Source organism: Zingiber officinale, chromosome 11A (genome assembly GCF_018446385.1).
Source record: "Zingiber officinale cultivar Zhangliang chromosome 11A, Zo_v1.1, whole genome shotgun sequence".
In the NCBI taxonomy this organism is placed as follows: domain Eukaryota; kingdom Viridiplantae; phylum Streptophyta; class Magnoliopsida; order Zingiberales; family Zingiberaceae; genus Zingiber; species Zingiber officinale.
This window is the reverse complement of record NC_056006.1, coordinates 5,789,936-5,809,426: the sequence shown is the minus strand read 5'-3', so window position 1 is coordinate 5,809,426 and position 19,491 is coordinate 5,789,936. Positions and strand designations below refer to the sequence as shown.

Below are 19,491 nucleotides of genomic sequence, written 5' to 3'. Positions count from 1 at the left end.
AACTTTTAACTTTGTTTAGGAAGGAGTGAGTTAAGGAGGTGAAGGAAAAGGAAGGATAAGCGTTAGCCTCGATGAGGGGAAAAGATGTGTTCAGATCCTCTAGTCCTTAATCCCTTGTCCCCTCCTAGTCCCTTTCGCAATTTGTATGTCGGATCACGGTCAAAATCCAGCCAAAATTGGTTGCGATCTCCTCTAAATTCACTTTCCCACTAGGTTGTAGTTTGAGTCGAGCCAAGCAGCCGGAGGCAGCTAGCAGTGGGTGGAATGTATGACGCCAAGCAAGGGGGCGGCTTGCCCATCGCTGGCAACCTTCGGCCGCCTAGCTCGACTCAAACTACAACCTGAGTAGGAAGGTAAATGTAGAGGAGATCGCAACCAATTTTAATCAGATTTCGACCGTGATTCGATATGCAAATTATAGAAGGGACCAGGAGGGGACCAGTGATTGCGGATCAGAGGAGCTGAACTCCGAAAATATGTCGAATTCCTTACACCCCAAAATGAAGTGTAAGGGAAGGGAAATCTAAAAAAAAAATTATTCCAATTTTATCCTTATCTCGACACGTCGACACTAATGTTGCCTTTTTGGGGTGAAGCATCGCAAGAGTGATGACATCGACGTTTGACGTCGACATCGATTACAGTGGAGGGGGTGACGCCGACACCTACAACTTGCAGAGGGGACACACGAAGCGATGATGATGGCAAAGCAGCAAACCACAGATAGCGTCGATCATCGATCATTGTCAAGCAGTAAACAGTGGAGGAGGCGATCCAACGATGACGACTTATAGAGGGGACGTGCAAACTGACAATATCACTGACAAAACAAGGATGACGAGTACGCTAGTGATGAAACATGAGTTTAATCCATCTATGAAAAAAATGATTGACAAAGTAAAAACTATAACTTTAATTTTTTAATAATTAATTAATTTAAATAATTTCTAACTTAAAATAAATAGTTTAATTAAACTTTCTTAGACCCCTATTAGAATCGAAGATAATTTTTTAATTTTATATATTTACTCTTTCCTTCCAATCTCTTCATTAAAAATAAATAAATCTAAATACTTTACTTCTCGTCCCATTAATAAACCTTCTATTATTCAATCCAAACAGGGGTTTTTTTTTTTTATCATTTTCATATGGCTGAGAAATAATATTATAATATCTATGAGCAAAAGCCCCCCAAAATGTATCTTTCCTCACTAAAACGTCCTTTCCTTTCCGTATCTCGCTTCTCCTTCCTGCGATCGATCCACGACGCCATGGTGACCCTCGTCGTCGCCACCACCGCCGACCCGGCTTCCGTCGGCCCAGCCTCCGCCTTCCTTGCCATGCCTGGATGGAACCCCGGCCCGTCCATCGCGGTACCGACCTTCTCCCGTCGCCGTCTTTGTCCTTCTCACATCGTTGTGGTTTGTTTTTCTTGAACCCCGATCGCACGGCGTAAATGCAGGCCGGGATGGACAGCTTCTCTAACGGGTCTGTGAGGCTTCTGAAGCACGAGAGCAGCATCATCGCGGAGGACGACCTGGATCGGCGGTGGGAGGAGGCCACTGGAGAGACCGTCGACGAGGTCATCTTCCTTAGTCGACACACTGCCGTGTCCAATCGCCCCGCTCTCACCGTTCACCCTATCGGTAGTTCGCAGCTTTGAACACTCCGTCGTAGGAAATTAACTGCTACCTTTTTTTATTTTGATTATATTTGTCTTGAAGGTGTGCCTCACATATGCGAGGGCGAGCATCTTCCGCAGGGAGGGCGCCCCGGTTGGGCGGGGCTGCCGAATCCAAGGATCGGCCCTTGGCTCCGGCTCATGAAGAAGATAGCTGAAGCTAATGGTCTAATCCCCGAATTTGAGGTAAGTTCTACTTCACATAGCTAAATGTATTGCTAACTCAATTCTGTCAATTTATTTTTGAAACTGGTATCGAGAAGGGAGAGGTAAGCTGGCTGAAATATATTAACAGCAAAAAATTAAGTATGATCTTGAATAAACAAGGAAAAGGGAAGAAAGAAAACTAGGAAAGGTACTATCTTTTGCGTGAACAAATTACAAAGTCACAAATATGATTGATCCTGTCCGAAAGCGGGAAGGTGGAAAGCTGAGGATGTGCGGCTTCGCTGACCGACTATAGACCTCGCTCCACTTTGCAAAACAAGTAACGCCAATGCCAAGTTAGGAAAGAGGTTCCCGGCATTGGCCCTCCGACGCTCAAGTCAGTCACCGGAACTATAAAAGAAGTGGAGCAATAGTAGAAGTAGTGCAAACAACGAATAACGCGTACCTCCGTTGGTGATGGACCCCCCTTTATATAGAGCCCTGGTGGGCGATGTGCACACTTCTTAAGGCGTGGGCACATTCTCCAATATGTCCTATGAAAGGACATGTTAGGAAAGTACCTCTGACACCATACCTTAACAGGGCATGCATATCCTGATAAGACAGTAGAAGCTTCAGCTGTACGATCCGCCTGTCGACCATGTCTCGTGTCAGCGACACTATTTCTCAAAAGGATGTCGAGAGATACTATAGTGATCCTGTTGCTTGGCCGAGCAAGGTAGTCGCTCGGCAGGACTCCGCTCCGTCCATGGTCAGGCCCCGTTGTTTGATCGAGCGGGGTAGCCGCTCGGCAGGGACTCCTCCGCTCTGTCGGCCTCAGTTGCTCTTCCTTATAGTGACTGTGCAGTAACATGACCTCCCTCGTTCAGACAAGCTATCCGTTCTCCTTTAGCGTTCTGCTGTTCCGTACTGAGCGTCGGCTATCTTACGTATCATCTCGAGCTGGACGGGTGGTCTGCTCGGACATGTCTCCAGCCGGTCGGGCCCTGACTGACCCGACCGGCCATTGTAATTGTCCTCCGTTCGACCCTTTGACACTCGAGCGTTGACCACCTTGACTTGGATCTCCACCTTGGCAGTTGACCCCGTGCCAAGTGGGCCTCCCTCTATCGCTGCGTCAATGATAAAAGGAAAGAGACTTAGGAAATGGGTGAGGTTGAGCAAAGTCTCACATATATGTAAAAGAGACTTATGTCAACCAGACACTTTTATTGTGTGATCAAGGGTGCAATATGCTTCTTTTTTGCTGTTGGTTTTTGATTATCAGACCGATTGCAGTTTTTAGGTATGAAATATATTGGTGCGGTATTATAAGACTGCAGCTTCTTGCACCTTACCCAAACACCTGGTCGAATGCCTATTAACTTAAGAGTTGTTATTTAAATTAATAAAGTTATCTTATAGGAAATGGTTGATGCTGAAATTTAGTATGATTAAATGAAAGGTAATTATGCTGTTGAGATGAAGAGCAGACCAGATCAATGTCTAGGTGTTTGACTGATTTGGTGTAAACTTTTTCTCTTGTTATCTGGATTCTTTCCTCAGGATGTTTTGTGTTGTTTGTTTGTAGATAACATTGGAAGCAACTCATCATGGGCCGTTGGTTAGCACACCAACCATGTTTTTGGAGATTGGTAATATGCTTTACTCATGTTTAATTATTATTATTGTTGTTATCATTATTACTACTATTACTCCTACTATTATCTGAAATGATAGCTTACTTGATCACTAAAGAAAGCTAATTCAATTAATATTGTATACATGTTAAACCCTAATACATTTGGAGAGTTTGTCATTGAAAGTGAGTCATATACATTCTATATGAGTAGAACAATGGACTTACTTAAGAAAAATACATAATTTCATCAAGGTGTTCCTCAACAATTGACTGCGACAGAGATGTGATTTTATTTATATGGTATTGGTCTTCTCAGTTTTTGACCATGTGTCATCTAGTTGCCATTGGTTATTTGTTTTGTTCCATTCAACAGTCTGTATAGACCCTGTGTGATAGTGTACTGGCACGTTCAATGTTTGTGAATCTGGATAAACTGGAAATGGAATTTAATCACTTTATCTGTTATGACAAATGCAAATATGTGTTAATGAGTTGGTAGAAGGAGACTTAGTAGACATCACATTGATAAAAGTAGCATTGTATGTTCCTCGTAACAATTTGTTTTTCTATTAGTTATTTTTTGTCAAATAAATAGAGTGATTGAGAAAAATTGAAATTTTACTCTCATTCTAGTTTACTTCCATATAGGGAGTTGTAGTCTAATGAGGAGAATTTAGAAGCCTTAAACAAGTGGACTACCATTAACTTAGATTGAGGCACTTTTGGTCAATAGTTGGGTCTTGTAAGTTGATTGTTCATTACTTTTTGGATAGATTGTTCACTTTTTGGTGTCAGAGTAGAGCTAGTCCTCAATTTGTGAGGCTCAGAAGAATAAACTACCAATGACTTGGCTTAAGCATTTCATGTCCGTAGTTAGGCCTATTAAGTTAATGGCTCACTGTTTGGGTTGATTGTTACTGTCATCTTATCCCGCATCATCACTAGTTAGGTCTTGTAAGTTGATTGGTCATTACTCTTTGGATAGCTTGTTCACTTTTTGGTGGCAGAGTAGTGCTAGTCTTAAATTTGTGAGGCTCAGAAGAATAAACTACCAATGACTTGGCTTAAGCAATTCGTGTCCTTAGTTGGGCCTATTAAGTTAATGGCTCACTGTTTGGGTTGATTGTGACCGATTGTTCACTTTTTGGTGCCAGAGTAGAGCTAGCCTAAATTTGTGAGGCTCAGAAGAATAAACTACCAATGACTTGGCTTAAGCAATTCGTGTCCTTAGTTGGGCCTATTAAGTTAATGGCTCACTGTTTGGGTTGATTGTTACTGTCATCTTATCCTGCATCATCACTAGATTATTTTTTGTTTTTTGGTGTGAATTAATTTCAGTTATTCCTTTTGTGTTTGTGTCCTTATTGCATTCTCGGTCACCTTGTTTTCACCTCCCATGCTACCTATCTTCTAGACCACTTTTTGTGCATTATCAGTGCATAATCACGTGCATTATCACTGCCTACTTGTAGGCACCCACTGCTTCCATGCAATGCTATCTAATTTCTAGATCACTTTTATAATTATACACATATTTTTGGTTTGTGCCTATTCTCCTGTGTTTAGCTTTAGCAGGATATAAATATCCTAGAAAAAGTTAGCCTGTTTTTTTTTCCCAAGTAACTGTTTAAAAATCTATTTATTCGGTCATGGCAATTTCTAATACATTTATTCATTCTTTTGGTACGAGTGTGGATAAATTGATTTTTTTTAATTAATTCTTTCTCCTTGCTGCACATCACAATAAAGAGCCAGCTGATTTTCTGTTTGCTTGTTTAAATTATCACAGGGAGCACAGAGGAGTACTGGGGGAGGCAAGATGCTGCCCAGGCTATTGCTTTAGTAAGTAAAATGTACTTAAGCCTTCACAAGATCTGCTCAATATTCCCAAAAGAGAATAAATCTTAAAACTCCTCTTGAAACTCTCTATTTTAGTTTCTTTAATGAGGTTGCTTTTTTTCCCTTTACTTTGCACATAGTTGTTGACTTAATTTAGCGTTTGTCTCTTTTTTATTGATTTGAATTTACTGTTAATTGCTTTAGCAATAATTTTGACCTTGTATTTTCAGGTTCTTTGGGAAGGACTTGGGCTTCAAGGAGGTGCTTCTATAGGAAACTGGGGCAGGTACCTTGTGTTCATAGTACATGCTACACTTTTGTTAACTATATGCAACAGATATGATCTTCCAATGATGCAGAAACAACAACGGAGACAAAGTCCTTTTGGGGATAGGAGGTGGTCATTATGTGCCTCGCCATATGGATATTGTTTGGTAGGCAAACATTCTAAGCTTGTGAACCACTCAACCACCTGCTTAAAATTGTCATGGTCGTGATTTGCTCAATAAAAGTACAATAATTGATCACATATCTTTTCAAAGTTCAACCATTACTTATGTTGGATGAGTACAAATATGATTTTTTTTTCTGTTTTATTTCCATGACTGTAATAGAGCAGACTTACAGAAACTTTTATCTGGAGGTCTTTCAGAGCATGTCCTTGAGATCGTAAATAAGTTTCACTAATCACATTCATTGTCTTTCAGAACTGTTCAATAGTTTAAATAAGTTCCTAGTTAGAAATGCTCACTGATCATATTCCTTTGATGCAAGTTCAGTAATCACATTCATTGTATAGCAGAAATGTTCTCAATACTCAATAGTCCTTTTCTTAATATGCTCAAATCAGAAAAAAAGAATGTTCCCAATTTCTTTCATGAGCTTATGACACTTTGATCACAATTTTGGCTATGAGAACTAAATCTTGCAAAATCACTGATCATCTGCACTGAAGATTACATGATTTTTCTATTTGAGCCATTCTTTTGAGTCTCGAATATTGCTAACTGATAGCCATTATTTCCTAAATACAGTTCTTTTGGTGACTTCTCTTTGTAATGCACTAGAACGCTGTTGTTTGTTAAGAATTTTAGACTCCATACTAAGATTCAATCTATTCCGATGCATGCTTATTTACAGCACAAGATTTGACTAAATCCTTGGGAAGTTTGGATAGCTGATTCTATGTCTAACTATAGCATGGCTCACTAATGCCCCAATTATTTGGCGTTGGCTAGACAAATCTTTTCCATCCCCGAGTTTTATGTCTAGTTAAAGGAAGAGCACTTAAAGTTTAGGTCTCTTGTTGCTGTTTAATTTGCATACTGCACACTAATGGATCTTTGTATTTTACTAACATACGATATGAAATGAATCAGGAAATATGGTGTTTGGGTAGGCCACTTGCTATCCACATATTCTTTACCAATGGAAGATCCTAAGCAGAAAAATGGAGAAAATGGCAAAAACGAAATCGGTGGAGCATGGAAACAGTCAATAAAAGTTTCATATGAGGCTACAAAGGCAGCTTTTCCTGGAGCAGAAATCATAGCACATCTAGATCAGAAGTAAGTGCCTTTCTCTGATATCAACTATCCTGCTGTATTGCTCTCTTTATCCTTTTTCTTTTTCGCTAATGGGGGCTTGTTCTTTACCGGTCAGTTTTATGTCTTCCGATGGTTAAATGGTGCGGCCAGGTTTTTCTAACTTGAGTTCGGTGTGTTCTAGTGTTTGATGATGCTTTGGTTAAGGCCATGTTTCTTTAAAACCCAATGTGATCAACCCGTTGAGCCGACTAACTCAGTAACTGAATGTCAATCCGGTCTGGTTTCCAGTAAAAATCAGGGAGGACAAAACCCCCTGATAGAAACCTTCAGATCACGAACTCCGCGTCGATTAGAATTGGGTCGTGCCGAGATGGCCCATTCCGTGCCAATTGACTTCTCTAGTTTAGGAAAATAATTATTGTTGCTTTGCAATGCTTTAGTAATGAGTTCAGTTTTGGGCAAAAATTAAAAGGGCACCCTTTTTATTGGAATGTTAAAAGGATGCTCATTTTTTTATTTATTATCAAAATAGAAATCTATCCCACTCAATCCATTTTTATTTCAAAAATATCTTTATTGTTTGTATTATTATAGTAACTATGGATTCATAACTACTACACAATTATAACAGTTGGAATCTTATAACTACTATAATATAATGTTGACTAGAAAATAAAGTGTTTATATTGTATATTGTAATAGTTACTAGTCATAACTATTATAATATAATATTAATTATAACATATATAATCTTATAACTACTATAATATAATGTTGACCAATATTGATTAGAGAATGAAGTGTTTATATTGTATATTGTAATAGTTAGTAGTCATAACTATTATAATATAATATTAATTATAACAGTTATAATCTTATAACTACTATAATATAATGTTGACCAATATTGATTAGAAAATGAAGTGTTTATATTGTATATTGTAGTAGTTACTAGTCATAACTATTATAATATAATATTGATTAGAGATAAAATATACATATTGTAGCTCATATGAATTGTACTACTACAATACAGCGATACTAGTGTTGATAAGAGTTGGAATGTTTATGTTGTAACAATTGTGAATCATCTGCTATAAAAACACTGAATTAGGATTTTTTGGATGAGACATGATAAATGAAAATAAGAAACCCTTTGACGATTCTAATAAAAGAGGCACCTTCTTATTTTTGCCCTTCTTTTTAATCCTATTGAATTGGATCTAATATTTAAGAACTACAGGAGTTTCAAAGGCTGGCAGAAGAATGCAATCACAAGCTACTTGACAGAGCAGAATATAAAGATAGGAAAACCACAAGATTTCTCGACAAAATAACTTCGCCGCCGTGTTGTTCAGTGCAACATTTTTGCCAATTTTGTGATCATTCATATACATGGTTCAAGATACCATACATGGCCCCACAATACAAGTGGGATGGTTGACCTTTTACTATCATATACATGAGAGTTTGTGATTAAGTATGAAAAGTAGGTAAGATTAAGTTTTGACCAACATTTATTGTGGTTAGAATATTTTATCCTATTTTCTCATACACATGCAACTTTGACATTTAGTAATAACATTTTAAAAGAGTCATTTGTTTGTTAGTTTTTGTGCGTTAATTCTATTTTGATATTCAATTTTTTCATGACAAAAATTTAATTAAGTGATCAGGAGAGTTTTTTTCAAAGAAAATTAGATTTTGATAAAATTAATGGAGAGGATTTAAGTGACTAATTACATAAAAATGGTTTTAGGTGGTAAAAAATTAAAGGTAGACTTGATGAAGACCAACAAATAAATAACAACAATGATCAAGTCTTCTCCTATTAAATGGGGTCGGTTGTAAGAGTTTTTTTACATCATTGAGCTCTATCTTCTATTATATTATCATCTATATTTAAATAAATTTTATCTTATTTTATTGTTACTAATAAAGTATTTTTTGATCTTCCTCTTCCTTGTTTGATATATATGTTTATCATAGTTTCACATCGCCTAACTGGAGCATTTATTGGTTGCCTAAGTACATATCCGTATCATCTTAAATGTTTCTCTCGGAGTTTTTCTTCAATAGATGCAACTCCAACTTTCTCTTTAATGCTCTCATTTCTTATTTTGTCCATCTTCGTATGTCCACACATTCACCTAACATCCTCATCTCTGCAACTCTCATCTTCTGCTCATGTGCTCGAGTCATAGCCCAATATTCAACTCTATATAAAATAGCAGGTCTAACTGTGGTTTTATAGAACTTACTTTTAAGTTTAAGCGCTACTTTACGGTGACATAAAACACTCGACGCTCCCCTCCATTTTAACCATCATACTTGTATTCTATGTAAGACATCTCTCTCAATCCCTCCATCGTTTTGTAAAAATAATCCTAAATATTTAAATCTCTTAGTTCTGGACAACTCGTTATCTCTTATCTTAACAATTGTCTCATTACTTCTAATATTATTAAACTTAAATTTCATATATTCTGTCTTTAATATATTAAGTTTAAAACATTTCCCTTCTAGTGTTTCCCGCCAAGATTCTAGTTTAGCATTTACTCCTTCACGTGTTTCATCTACCAAAATAATATCATCTGCAAACAACATGCACCATGGTACTGTGTCTTAAATGTGTGTAGTGAGTTCATCCATAATTAGTGTAAAAAGATAGGGACTTAAAGCTGATCTTTGATGTAACCCTATCTTTATTGGAAATGCTTCAATTATTCTGCTTGAAGTTTTTACTCTGGTCATTACATTCTCGTACATATTCTTAATTAGTTCAATATATGTTATGTTTACACCTTTCTTTTTCAGAATTCTCCATATAATTTCTCTTACGACTCTATCATAAACTTGTTCTAAGTTAATTAATATCATGTGTAGATCTTGTTTTTGCTCCCGATATTTTTCAATTAATTGTCTAAGAAGATGTATAGCTTATATTGTCGACCTTCCAAACATGAACTCAAATTGATTTTCAGTCACTGTGGTCTCATTCCTGAATCTTTTTTCTATTATTTTTTCCTAAAGTTTTATATTATGACTCATTAGTTTAATACCCCTACAGTTTGTATAATTTTGTACATCTCCCTTGTTCTTATATAAGGGAACTAGAGTATTTATCCTTTATTGATCAAACATTTTTTCCGTTTTTAATATCATGTTAAATAATTTTATAAGTCATTCAATACCTTGTTTCCCTAGGCACTTCCATACCTCTATCGGAATATCATCTGACCAAATGACTTTTCCATTGTGCATCCCATTTAAAGTTTCTTTTATTCTAAAGTTTGAATTCTATGATAAAAATTAAAATTTCTATGCTCATTTGACCTACCTAAGTTAAGTTCATCACCTAAACCTTCATTAAAAAGTTGATGAAAATACCTCTTTCACCGCTTTTATTTCTCCATTGTTTACTAATACTCTATTACATTTATCTTTAATACATTTTATTTAGCTAATATCTCTTGTTTTCCTTTCTCTCACTATAGTTATTCTATAAATGTCTCTTTCCCCTTCATTTGTATCTAATTTTTGATATAATCATTCAAAAAATATATTTTTTTTGCTTCACTCACTACTTTCGTAGCTTTTTTCTTGGCTATTGTATATTTTTTTTAAGTTTTCCTCTTTCTTACAATATATAATTTCTTATAAGCTATTCGTTTTTCTTTCACTTTCTCTTGTACTTTCTTATTCCACCACTAAGATTCCTTAATGGTGCATATCCTTTTGATTCACCGAGTATACTTTTAGCTACTATTTTCAACGTTGATATCATCTTATCTCATGTTGTATTAGAGTCATCGTATATTTCACCTAATGCTTGCACTTCTACCTTCTCCTTAAATATATTTTGCTTCCCATCCTTTAACTTCCACTACTTAATTCTAGAAATCATATATATATTTTTTCTATTGATATTATATTTGAGGCGTATATCCAACACTACTAATCTATATTTAGTAGTTAAGATTTCTCCAGGGATGACTTTGCAATCTTTACAAATCTTTTTATCCTTCTTCCTAATCATAAGAAAGTCAATTTACGATTTATTATTCCTACTTTTAAATAAGACTAAATGTTCTTCTCTTTTCTTGAAAAACGTATTAGCTAATATAAGATTATATGATAGCGCAAAATCTAATATAGTTTTCTCTTCCTCATTTCTCATTTCAAACTCATAACTCCTATGCACCCTCTCATATTTCTCATTTTTCACTATGACATGCTCATTTAGATCACCTCCTATTAAAATCATTTCATTTTGTGGAATATTTTGTAATATTTCATCTAAGTCCTCCCAAAACTTTGCATCTACTATACCAGGAATATCAATGAACCCAATTCTTGCAATTGCTCGGGATACCCTCTTTTAGCTTCTAGGTCTATTTCTTAGTTCAAGATCCCTCTTACTAACTGGAATAAAAGAATTAGTAGATTTGTTTTGCCCAAAATGGGAATGGGCTGGGGTTATGAATTTATAATCATGGAATCGACTCGATCATCAGATTATAAGTTCATTCCATACCGGACTAGACCGGAATAGGGTTATGTACATTCTTATTATGAGGATGGGTCATTCGAGCGTATGTAAATAGATACTATGTACCATATTCACTATTTGATAGTTTTATTTAATTCTACTCGTGGTGCATATACGCTAATTATGTTTATAGTTTCTTTCGCTACTATTATCTTAAGGGTTATAATTCTATCCCCTTTTCTAACTAACGTAACTCTCCTCTTTTATTCGAGCTTGGGATCGGCTATGACCGGTCGTCATGGGCGGAGTTAGACCAACAAATAAACAAGTATAAATAATAATTTTTTATTATTCAATATTTTAAAACGTTGATGATAAATTTTTATTTAATTTTCGTTTGTTAAAAAAAATTTCAAATCAAGCTCACAATTTAAACTTTTAATTGAGTTCAATCACACTCTCATATGTATATATACATATATTTGTATAATTAATGCAGTATAAATTTTATTTTATTTTTGATCATATGTATATATACATATATTTATACAATTAATGGAGTATCCGATCTTTCCTAATTGATTTAAATTTGGAGCATAAACTACATTTATCAATTGAATCAAATTCTTAAAACCTTCCTCTTAATAGCTTAATTTCATTCAAAAAATTGATATGTGACTCATGTTGGTGCAACCTTAGGTCAAGGTTGACCTGGGTGACCCGACTCGAGTTGACCTGACTCGAGGTATATTCTGATGTTTGACAAGAATAGAGAAGTTGTATTTTGATGTTTGACAAGAATAGGAACTTGGGGGATTGTGGGTGCAACCTTTGGTCAAGGTTGACCTGGTTGACCCGACTTGAGTTGACCTGATTCGGGAAAAGTCCAAGTATGGAGACTTGGCATGGAAAGGTCCAAGCAGGGAGCTTGGCACGGAAAAGTCCAAGCAGGGAGCTTGGCATCGGAAAAGTCCAAGCAGGGAGCTGGGCACGGGGAAAAGTCCAAGTATGGAAGCTGGGCACGGGAGGTCGGAGAGGGCTCGGTAGCTCGTTCTCCGGACTAGGTCAGAGAGGGCTTGGTAGCTCGTTCTCTGGACTGGATGAAGTCGGAGAGGGCTCGGTAGCTCGTTCTTTGGACTAGGTCAGAGAGGGCTCGGTAGCTCGTTCTCTGAACCGGACGTGGAAGTCGGAGAGGGCTCGGTAGCTCGTTCTCCGGACTAGGTCAGAGAGGGCTCGGTAGCTCGTTCTCTAGATCAGGAAGGCTTTAGGTTTAAGGCTGGGAAATTGGATCGGTCTGCTGACCGATCCAGTGATACACTGGGTCATTTGATCGATCTGGCAATCAGTAACCAAACAGATTGAGAGAAGGAATGGCCTGATCGGTCCACAGACGGATCAGGGCTCTGACAACCAACTCTCTGTGAGAGTTGGGATCTGTCTGGGGACCGATCAGCCTAGGGCCTGATCGGTCCACAGACCGATCAGGGATCGCAACCAACTCTCTGTGAGAGTTGGGATCGGTCTGGGGACCGATCAGCCTAGGGCCTGATCAGTCCCCCGACCGATCAGATCCATCCTGGATCGATTAGGGTAGAGCCTGATCGGTCCAGGTCTAGCCGTTGAGACACAACGGCTAGATTTCTTCTTTCTTCTTCTTCGCAGGTTCATATAAATCAAGGGCCTCTACAGTAGGTGGTGGATCTTCTGGCTCTTGCTCCTTCTTGTTCCTTGCGATCAGAGCTTTGCTGAGCTCTCCATTACTGAAGCTTCGTGTGAGCTTCCCTTGGCTGGACTCCAACTGATCAGTTGCTGCTGTTGTTGGCGTGAAGTGGTTGCTTCATCACCAGTCGACGAGAAGGCAAGCAAACTAGTATTTTTACATTCATATTGTTCTTGGCTTCTTGCTGTATTTCTTGTACACTGATCTTGCTGTTGCAAGAGAGATTGTGGCGAGGTTTCTCCACCCAGAAGGAGTTTTTATTAGCCGGTTCTCCGGGGTCTCATCCACCGACAGATTGATAGGATTCGTCCACCTTACGGACACGCCGAGGAGTAGGAGTATCATCTCCGAACCTCGTTATATCGTCGTGTTTGAGGTTTGATCTTCTCCATTTTCGTTTCTATTTTTTATTTCCGCTGCGCTAACTCAAATTGTAGGAAGAAACGTGAATTTGGGGTCGGCTATTCACACCCCCTCTCTAGCCGCGTCCGAAGGTCCTAACAAGTGGTATCAGAGCGAGGTCGCTCTTCGTCGGATTAACACCCGGGGGAGCACGAGGTAGAAAATGGATCAACTTGGAGAAGACGTCACGATTCCACCCTTCTACGATCGCGACGACTTCGCGTATTGGAAGGTAAGAATGAAGTATTTTCTTATGACTAACCTAGTAAATTGGAATTGTGTACAAGTATATTTTATTCCTCCGGTGGATAAAGAAGGAGAACCTCTCGAGAAGAAGAAGTGGACGAAGGAACAAATCCACTAATCCATAATCAATGACGAGGTAACGAAAATCTTTGAATTTTCATTACCTAATAATATCTTGTGTAAGATAGGTAAATACAACAATGCCAAGGAGTTGTGGAACAACTTGGATAAGTTCCATGAGGAGAGCTCCAATTCAAGTCATGAAGAGGAGTCAAGTGAGCCAAGTAGCTCACATCATGGAGGTATGGAATTAGAAGTTGAGGGCTACTCAACATCTAAGGAAGAAGAGGAGGAGAGTTCTTCTTCAAGATTGGAGCAAGAAGAAGAAGCCTCTACCTCCGGAAGGGATGAAGGAGAGAGCTTATATTCATCCTCAACGCTAGGTAACTCAAGCAACTTAATTTCAAGTAAATTACATATAATGTGCTTTGAGTGTAGGGAATATGGGCATTACAAAAGTAAATGTCCAAAGAGGATTAGGAAGACTCCACCGGCATCAAAAGTCAAGGAAGCCGGAGTCCCGATACGCAAGGGCAAGGAGCACGTGGTGTGCTTCCAATGCAAGCAAAGGGGACATTATAGGAGTCAATGTCCAAGGGGGAGGCAACCTCACAAGGACAAGAGACCAAGCACATCTATAGGGGGAGCTAAGGCAAACCTTAAGGTACCCTTTAAGGCACATTCTTGCAATTCTAATAAAACACATGCTAGTAGCTTTGTTGCAATTATCAATAATGATAAGCATGATAACCATAGAAACCGATACATGTGCTTAGGTGCCAAACATGTTAGCCTAGATAAGGACAATACTAGAAATGCCAACCCTAGAATTAACTCATCTAAGGTTAAGGAAAACCTAGATAGGAATCCCAAAACAACTAGACATATGCCTATTAATACCTCTAAGAAAAATGGAAAATTAAAGCTTGAGGTATTAAAGAAGGAAAATCAAGTCTTAAGGTCAAGATTTGACACTTTAGAAAAGGCTCTTAAGAATTTGGAGAAGTCAACTCTAGGGTCTAAGGGTAAAAAATCAAAGCCCAAGGACATGAGAGATTTGGGTCACAAACCTAAGTCTCAAGTGGTCAAGCCCGCTTATCATAATGTTCCATTCGATTATGGAACAAGACCTAGGGCTAAGAAGACCATCACCAAGGTCACAAGGAGAGTTACCCCTAGAGTTGATCTTGATGAGTCTCAAATGACCAAGGCTTTAAAGCCTAGGAGGGTCATTAGGAGGGTTGCTAGGGAAGTCATCCCTAGTGAATATTTAGTGAACCCAATGAGCTCAAATAGGTATTGGGTTCCTAGGAGCGTGATTCCTTCACGCTAGATGGTTTAGGGTGTGCCAACCTTAATTGGATAGGTAGTTAACCTACTCATGGCAAAAGGTGGCATTTTAGGAATTTTCAAGGTGTAATCAAGCCTTGAAAATGAAATTAAAAATTATTCCTAAGGTGATTAGGATGTGCCAACCACATTTGAGGAGTTTTTCTAGGGTCAATCTAATTGGCACATAGTGATCTAAAAATCTTTAGTATATGATTTTAGGTCTATTACACTTAGGAATATAGAATTTATGGTAAAATGATCAAAATTATCAAAAATAGCAACTAAGGTTAGAATTAGGTATTTTCTATACCTTTATATGTTATTTGCCATACATTGTTTGTCATATGCCATGTCATGACATCATATTTATTTAATTATCATTTGAAATGTCATGATAATGCTTAGGTTAGTTACATGTCATGCCTTATTTAAGTTTCATACTTTATGCCATGACATCATGACATTGATACATATTTCCACTTATGATATTATTTTATGCCATGTCATCATCTCTTGCATTTATGATCAATTAATTTGATTTAAGGATAGAAACACAATTTGATATGGAGATCAAATTGTTGTTTAGAAAATGCATGAGAACTTAGCTTAAGATGACCTAAACCCATATCTCACATCAAAATTGACTTGGATGTGTTTGATACACCTTAGATGTGTGTGAGATATTAGGATTATGAGTTAGGATCAAGGTGCATAGTTCTTGTACCTAGATGAGCCTAATTCGAATTTGAGGATCATAGGGAAAACTTGTGTACAAGTCATGTACATTTAGCCCTAAGATTGTGGTCCTAAATTGAATGGTTTAAGATCATTTCAAAATTGATTTGAAAAACCTTGATGAAGCTTTTCTAGTGATAGCATTCATCATTGAGCAAGTTGATACAAAGATGGATTAACCTTGAGCTATTTCAAAGTCTTTCGAACTTTGTATCAAGATTAAAAAATGGGAGTTATTTTCATAGAAAACTATTTTTCCATGATAATATATGTTATGAGGAATGTATCCTCAAAATTTTACAATTTTTGAAATTTTTTGTAATTTTTTTAAGGATTTCTGAATTTCGGGAGAAAAAATCAGAAATCTTATCAGAGAGCCGTGGGCCGATCAGAGGAGATCCTGATCGGTCCAAGGAAGTCTGGATCGGTCACTGGACCGATCCAGGGCAGTGTGGATCGGTCTGGTGACCAATCCAGTGGAGTCCTGATCGGTCTGGTGACCGATCAGAGCGTACCAAAATGCTGATTTTCGACTGTTGTCTGAAATTTCAGCTATGGAAGTTGGTGCTTTAGATTTCTAAAGGGTTGAAACTTTCCAAGACATTGTTGGTGCAATGGTCAAGAAGGAGTTGACCTAATGGTCAAGGAGGAGTTGATCTTTAGGGGGAGTTTTACCTAATGGTCAAGGAGGAGTTGACTTTTAGGGGGAGTTTTACCTAATGGTCAAGGGGGAGTTGACTTTTAGAGGGAGTTTTTACTCGTCAAGATTTCTGAGGATGAGTGATATGGGATTATCACTAAGTTGATTGTTGACTTTAGTATCAAAGGGGGAAATTAAGGGTTTCAATGAAAGGTATGGGACTTTCATTAGGAAGAACATTGGAGTTTGGGGAGAATGCTCAAGAATGTTCAAGGAAGAACATTGGAGAACTATTGGAAAACCTAAGTTAGGTTATCAGGTTAACCTAACTTGATTATGGTTTTTGTCAAACATCAAAAAGGGGGAGATTGTTGGTACAACCTTAGGTCAAGGTTGACCTGGGTGACCCGACTCGAGTTGACCTGACTCGAGGTATATTCTGATGTTTGACAAGAATAGAGAAGTTGTATTTTGATGTTTGACAAGAATAGGAACTTGGGGGATTGTGGGTGCAACCTTTGGTCAAGGTTGACCTGGTTGACCCGGCTTGAGTTGACCTGATTCGGGAAAAGTCCAAGTATGGAGACTTGGCACGGAAAGGTCCAAGCAGGGAGCTTGGCACGGAAAAGTCCAAGCAGGAAGCTTGGCACGGGAAAAGTCCAAGCAGGGAGTTGGGCACGGGGAAAAGTCCAAGTATGGAAGCTTGGCATGGGAGGTCGGAGAGGGCTCGGTAGCTCGTTCTCTGGACTGGATGGAGTCGGAGAGGGCTCGGTAGCTCGTTCTCTGGACTAGGTCAGAGAGGGCTCGGTAGCTCGTTCTCTAAACTGGATGAAGTCGGAGAGGGCTCGGTAGCTCGTTCTCCGGACTAGGTCAGAGAGGGCTCGGTAGCTCGTTCTCTGGACCGGACGTGGAAGTCGGAGAGGGCTCGGTAGCTCGTTCTCCGGACTAGGTCAGAGAGGGCTCGGTAGCTCGTTCTCTGGACCGGACGTGGAAGTCGGAGAGGGCTCGGTAGCTCGTTCTCCGGATTAGGTCAGAGAGGGCTCGGTAGATCGTTCTCTAGATCAGGAAGGCTTTAGGTTTAAGGCTGGGAAATTGGATCGGTCTGCTGACCGATCCAGTGATACACTGGGTCATCTGATCGATCTGGCGATCAGTAACCAAACAGATTGGGAGAAGTAATGGCCTGATCGGTCCACAGACCGATCAGGGCTCTGGCAACCAACTCTCTGTGAGAGTTGGGATCGGTCTGGGGACCGATCAGCCTAGGGCCTGATCGGTCCACAGACCGATCAGGGATCGCAACCAACTCTCTGTGAGAGTTGGGATCGGTCTGGGGACCGATCAGCCTAGGGCCTGATCAGTCCCCCGACCGATCAGATCCATCCTGGACCGATTAGGGTAGAGCCTGATCGGTCCAGGTCTAGCCGTTGAGACACAACGGCTAGATTTCTTCTTTCTTCTTCTTCGCAGGTTCATATAAATCAAGGGCCTCTACAGTAGGTGGTGGATCTTCTGGCTCTTGCTCCTTCTTGTTCCTTGCGATTAGAGCTTTGCTGAGCTCTCCATTACTGAAGCTTCGTGTGAGCTTCCCTTGGCTGGACTCCAACTGATCAGTTGCTGCTATTGTTGGCGTGAAGTGGTTGCTTCATCACCAGTCGACGAGAAGGCAAGCAAACTAGTGTTTTTACATTCATATTGTTCTTGGCTTCTTGCTGTATTTCTTGTACACTGATCTTGCTGTTGCAAGAGAGATTGTGGCGAGGTTTCTCCACCCAGAAGGAGTTTTTATTAGCCGGTTCTCCGGGGTCTCATCCACCGACGGATTGATAGGATTCGTCCACCTTACGGACACACCGAGGAGTAGGAGTATCATCTCCGAACCTCGTTATATCGTCGCGTTTGAGGTTTGATCTTCTCCATTTTCGTTTCTATCTTTTATTTCCGCTGCGCTAACTCAAATTGTAGGAAGAAACGTGAATTTGGGATCGGCTATTCACACCTCCTCTCTAGCCGCGTCCGAAGGTCCTAACAACTCACTGAGGTATGGTGTGGGAAAAACATTATCCGTTCGAATACTAGCATCTGAATTATTAAAATAATAATAATAAATTTTAAATTTTATTAGTAGTTTTTTCTAATTAATTTTTATATATAAAAAATGTACGATTAGGGCTAACTTTAAGGATAGACTACTAAAACTTAGGGATAAATCTTAATAATGCTAAATGGCTAGAATCTAGTCATCCAAAATATATACATACATGTATATGCATGGATATTTTAGTAATATCATATGTATATATTAATTACATGCATATACATGTATGTATTATAATTGGGAGATAAAAAATTTTAGCTGGAAGATTTACTAAAATCTTAATAGTCAGAATCTAACCTGTAAGAATTTGAATATAAAATATTTTATTATTGCATGCAATCTTAATTAATACATATTCAACTAAAAAATAAATATAAAATATTTCATTCTGGCTGATTATCTCATTGGATTTTACAAAGATATTTTTGGATTTGCTCGTTGCATGGTCTTATTGGATTTCTCATAAATTTTGTTATATTCCAATGGATTTATTAAAATCCTAACTTTCTTTTTATCTCTTTTGTCTATAGAAATCCTACCGTTCCATTGGATTTCTCTTGATACTTCTCTTTCTTCTCTTTTGACCATTTTCCAACTTAACGACAATTTAATAAAGAAGTGACAAGGGGGTGAAACTGTGATGTAACTATTTATTTTTGATAAAAAATATCTTCTTTTGAATTTTGTTTAGACAAAAGTTATTGTTTTGTTTCATTATCTTAAAGATGTGTTTGGTTGGGGGTTATCCTGACCTTAGTTATCTTGGATAACTTTAGTTATCCATCCAAGGTTATCAACTAAAATCCTGTTTAGTTTAGATAATAGATGATTCCCGAGTAATATTCCATGGCCGACACATCAGTAAAAGGGGCATGCAACCCGAAATCGGAAAACCTCTAAAAACTGAGGT

General features: G+C 38.4%; 1 protein-coding gene across 1 annotated transcript; it reads left to right on the top strand.

The window, feature by feature from the left end:
* The first annotated feature begins 1,203 nt into the window (after positions 1–1,203).
* LOC122032624 (D-aminoacyl-tRNA deacylase-like) lies at positions 1,204–8,465 on the top strand. The gene is made up of 9 exons (XM_042591934.1): positions 1,204–1,373; positions 1,463–1,646; positions 1,725–1,867; positions 3,420–3,483; positions 5,260–5,312; positions 5,540–5,595; positions 5,669–5,743; positions 6,689–6,877; positions 8,100–8,465. The coding sequence occupies exons 1-9, from the start codon at positions 1,272–1,274 to the stop codon at positions 8,191–8,193; spliced, it is 960 nt and encodes a 319-aa protein (XP_042447868.1). The 5' UTR covers positions 1,204–1,271; the 3' UTR covers positions 8,194–8,465.
* Positions 8,466–19,491: the final 11,026 nt, after the last annotated feature.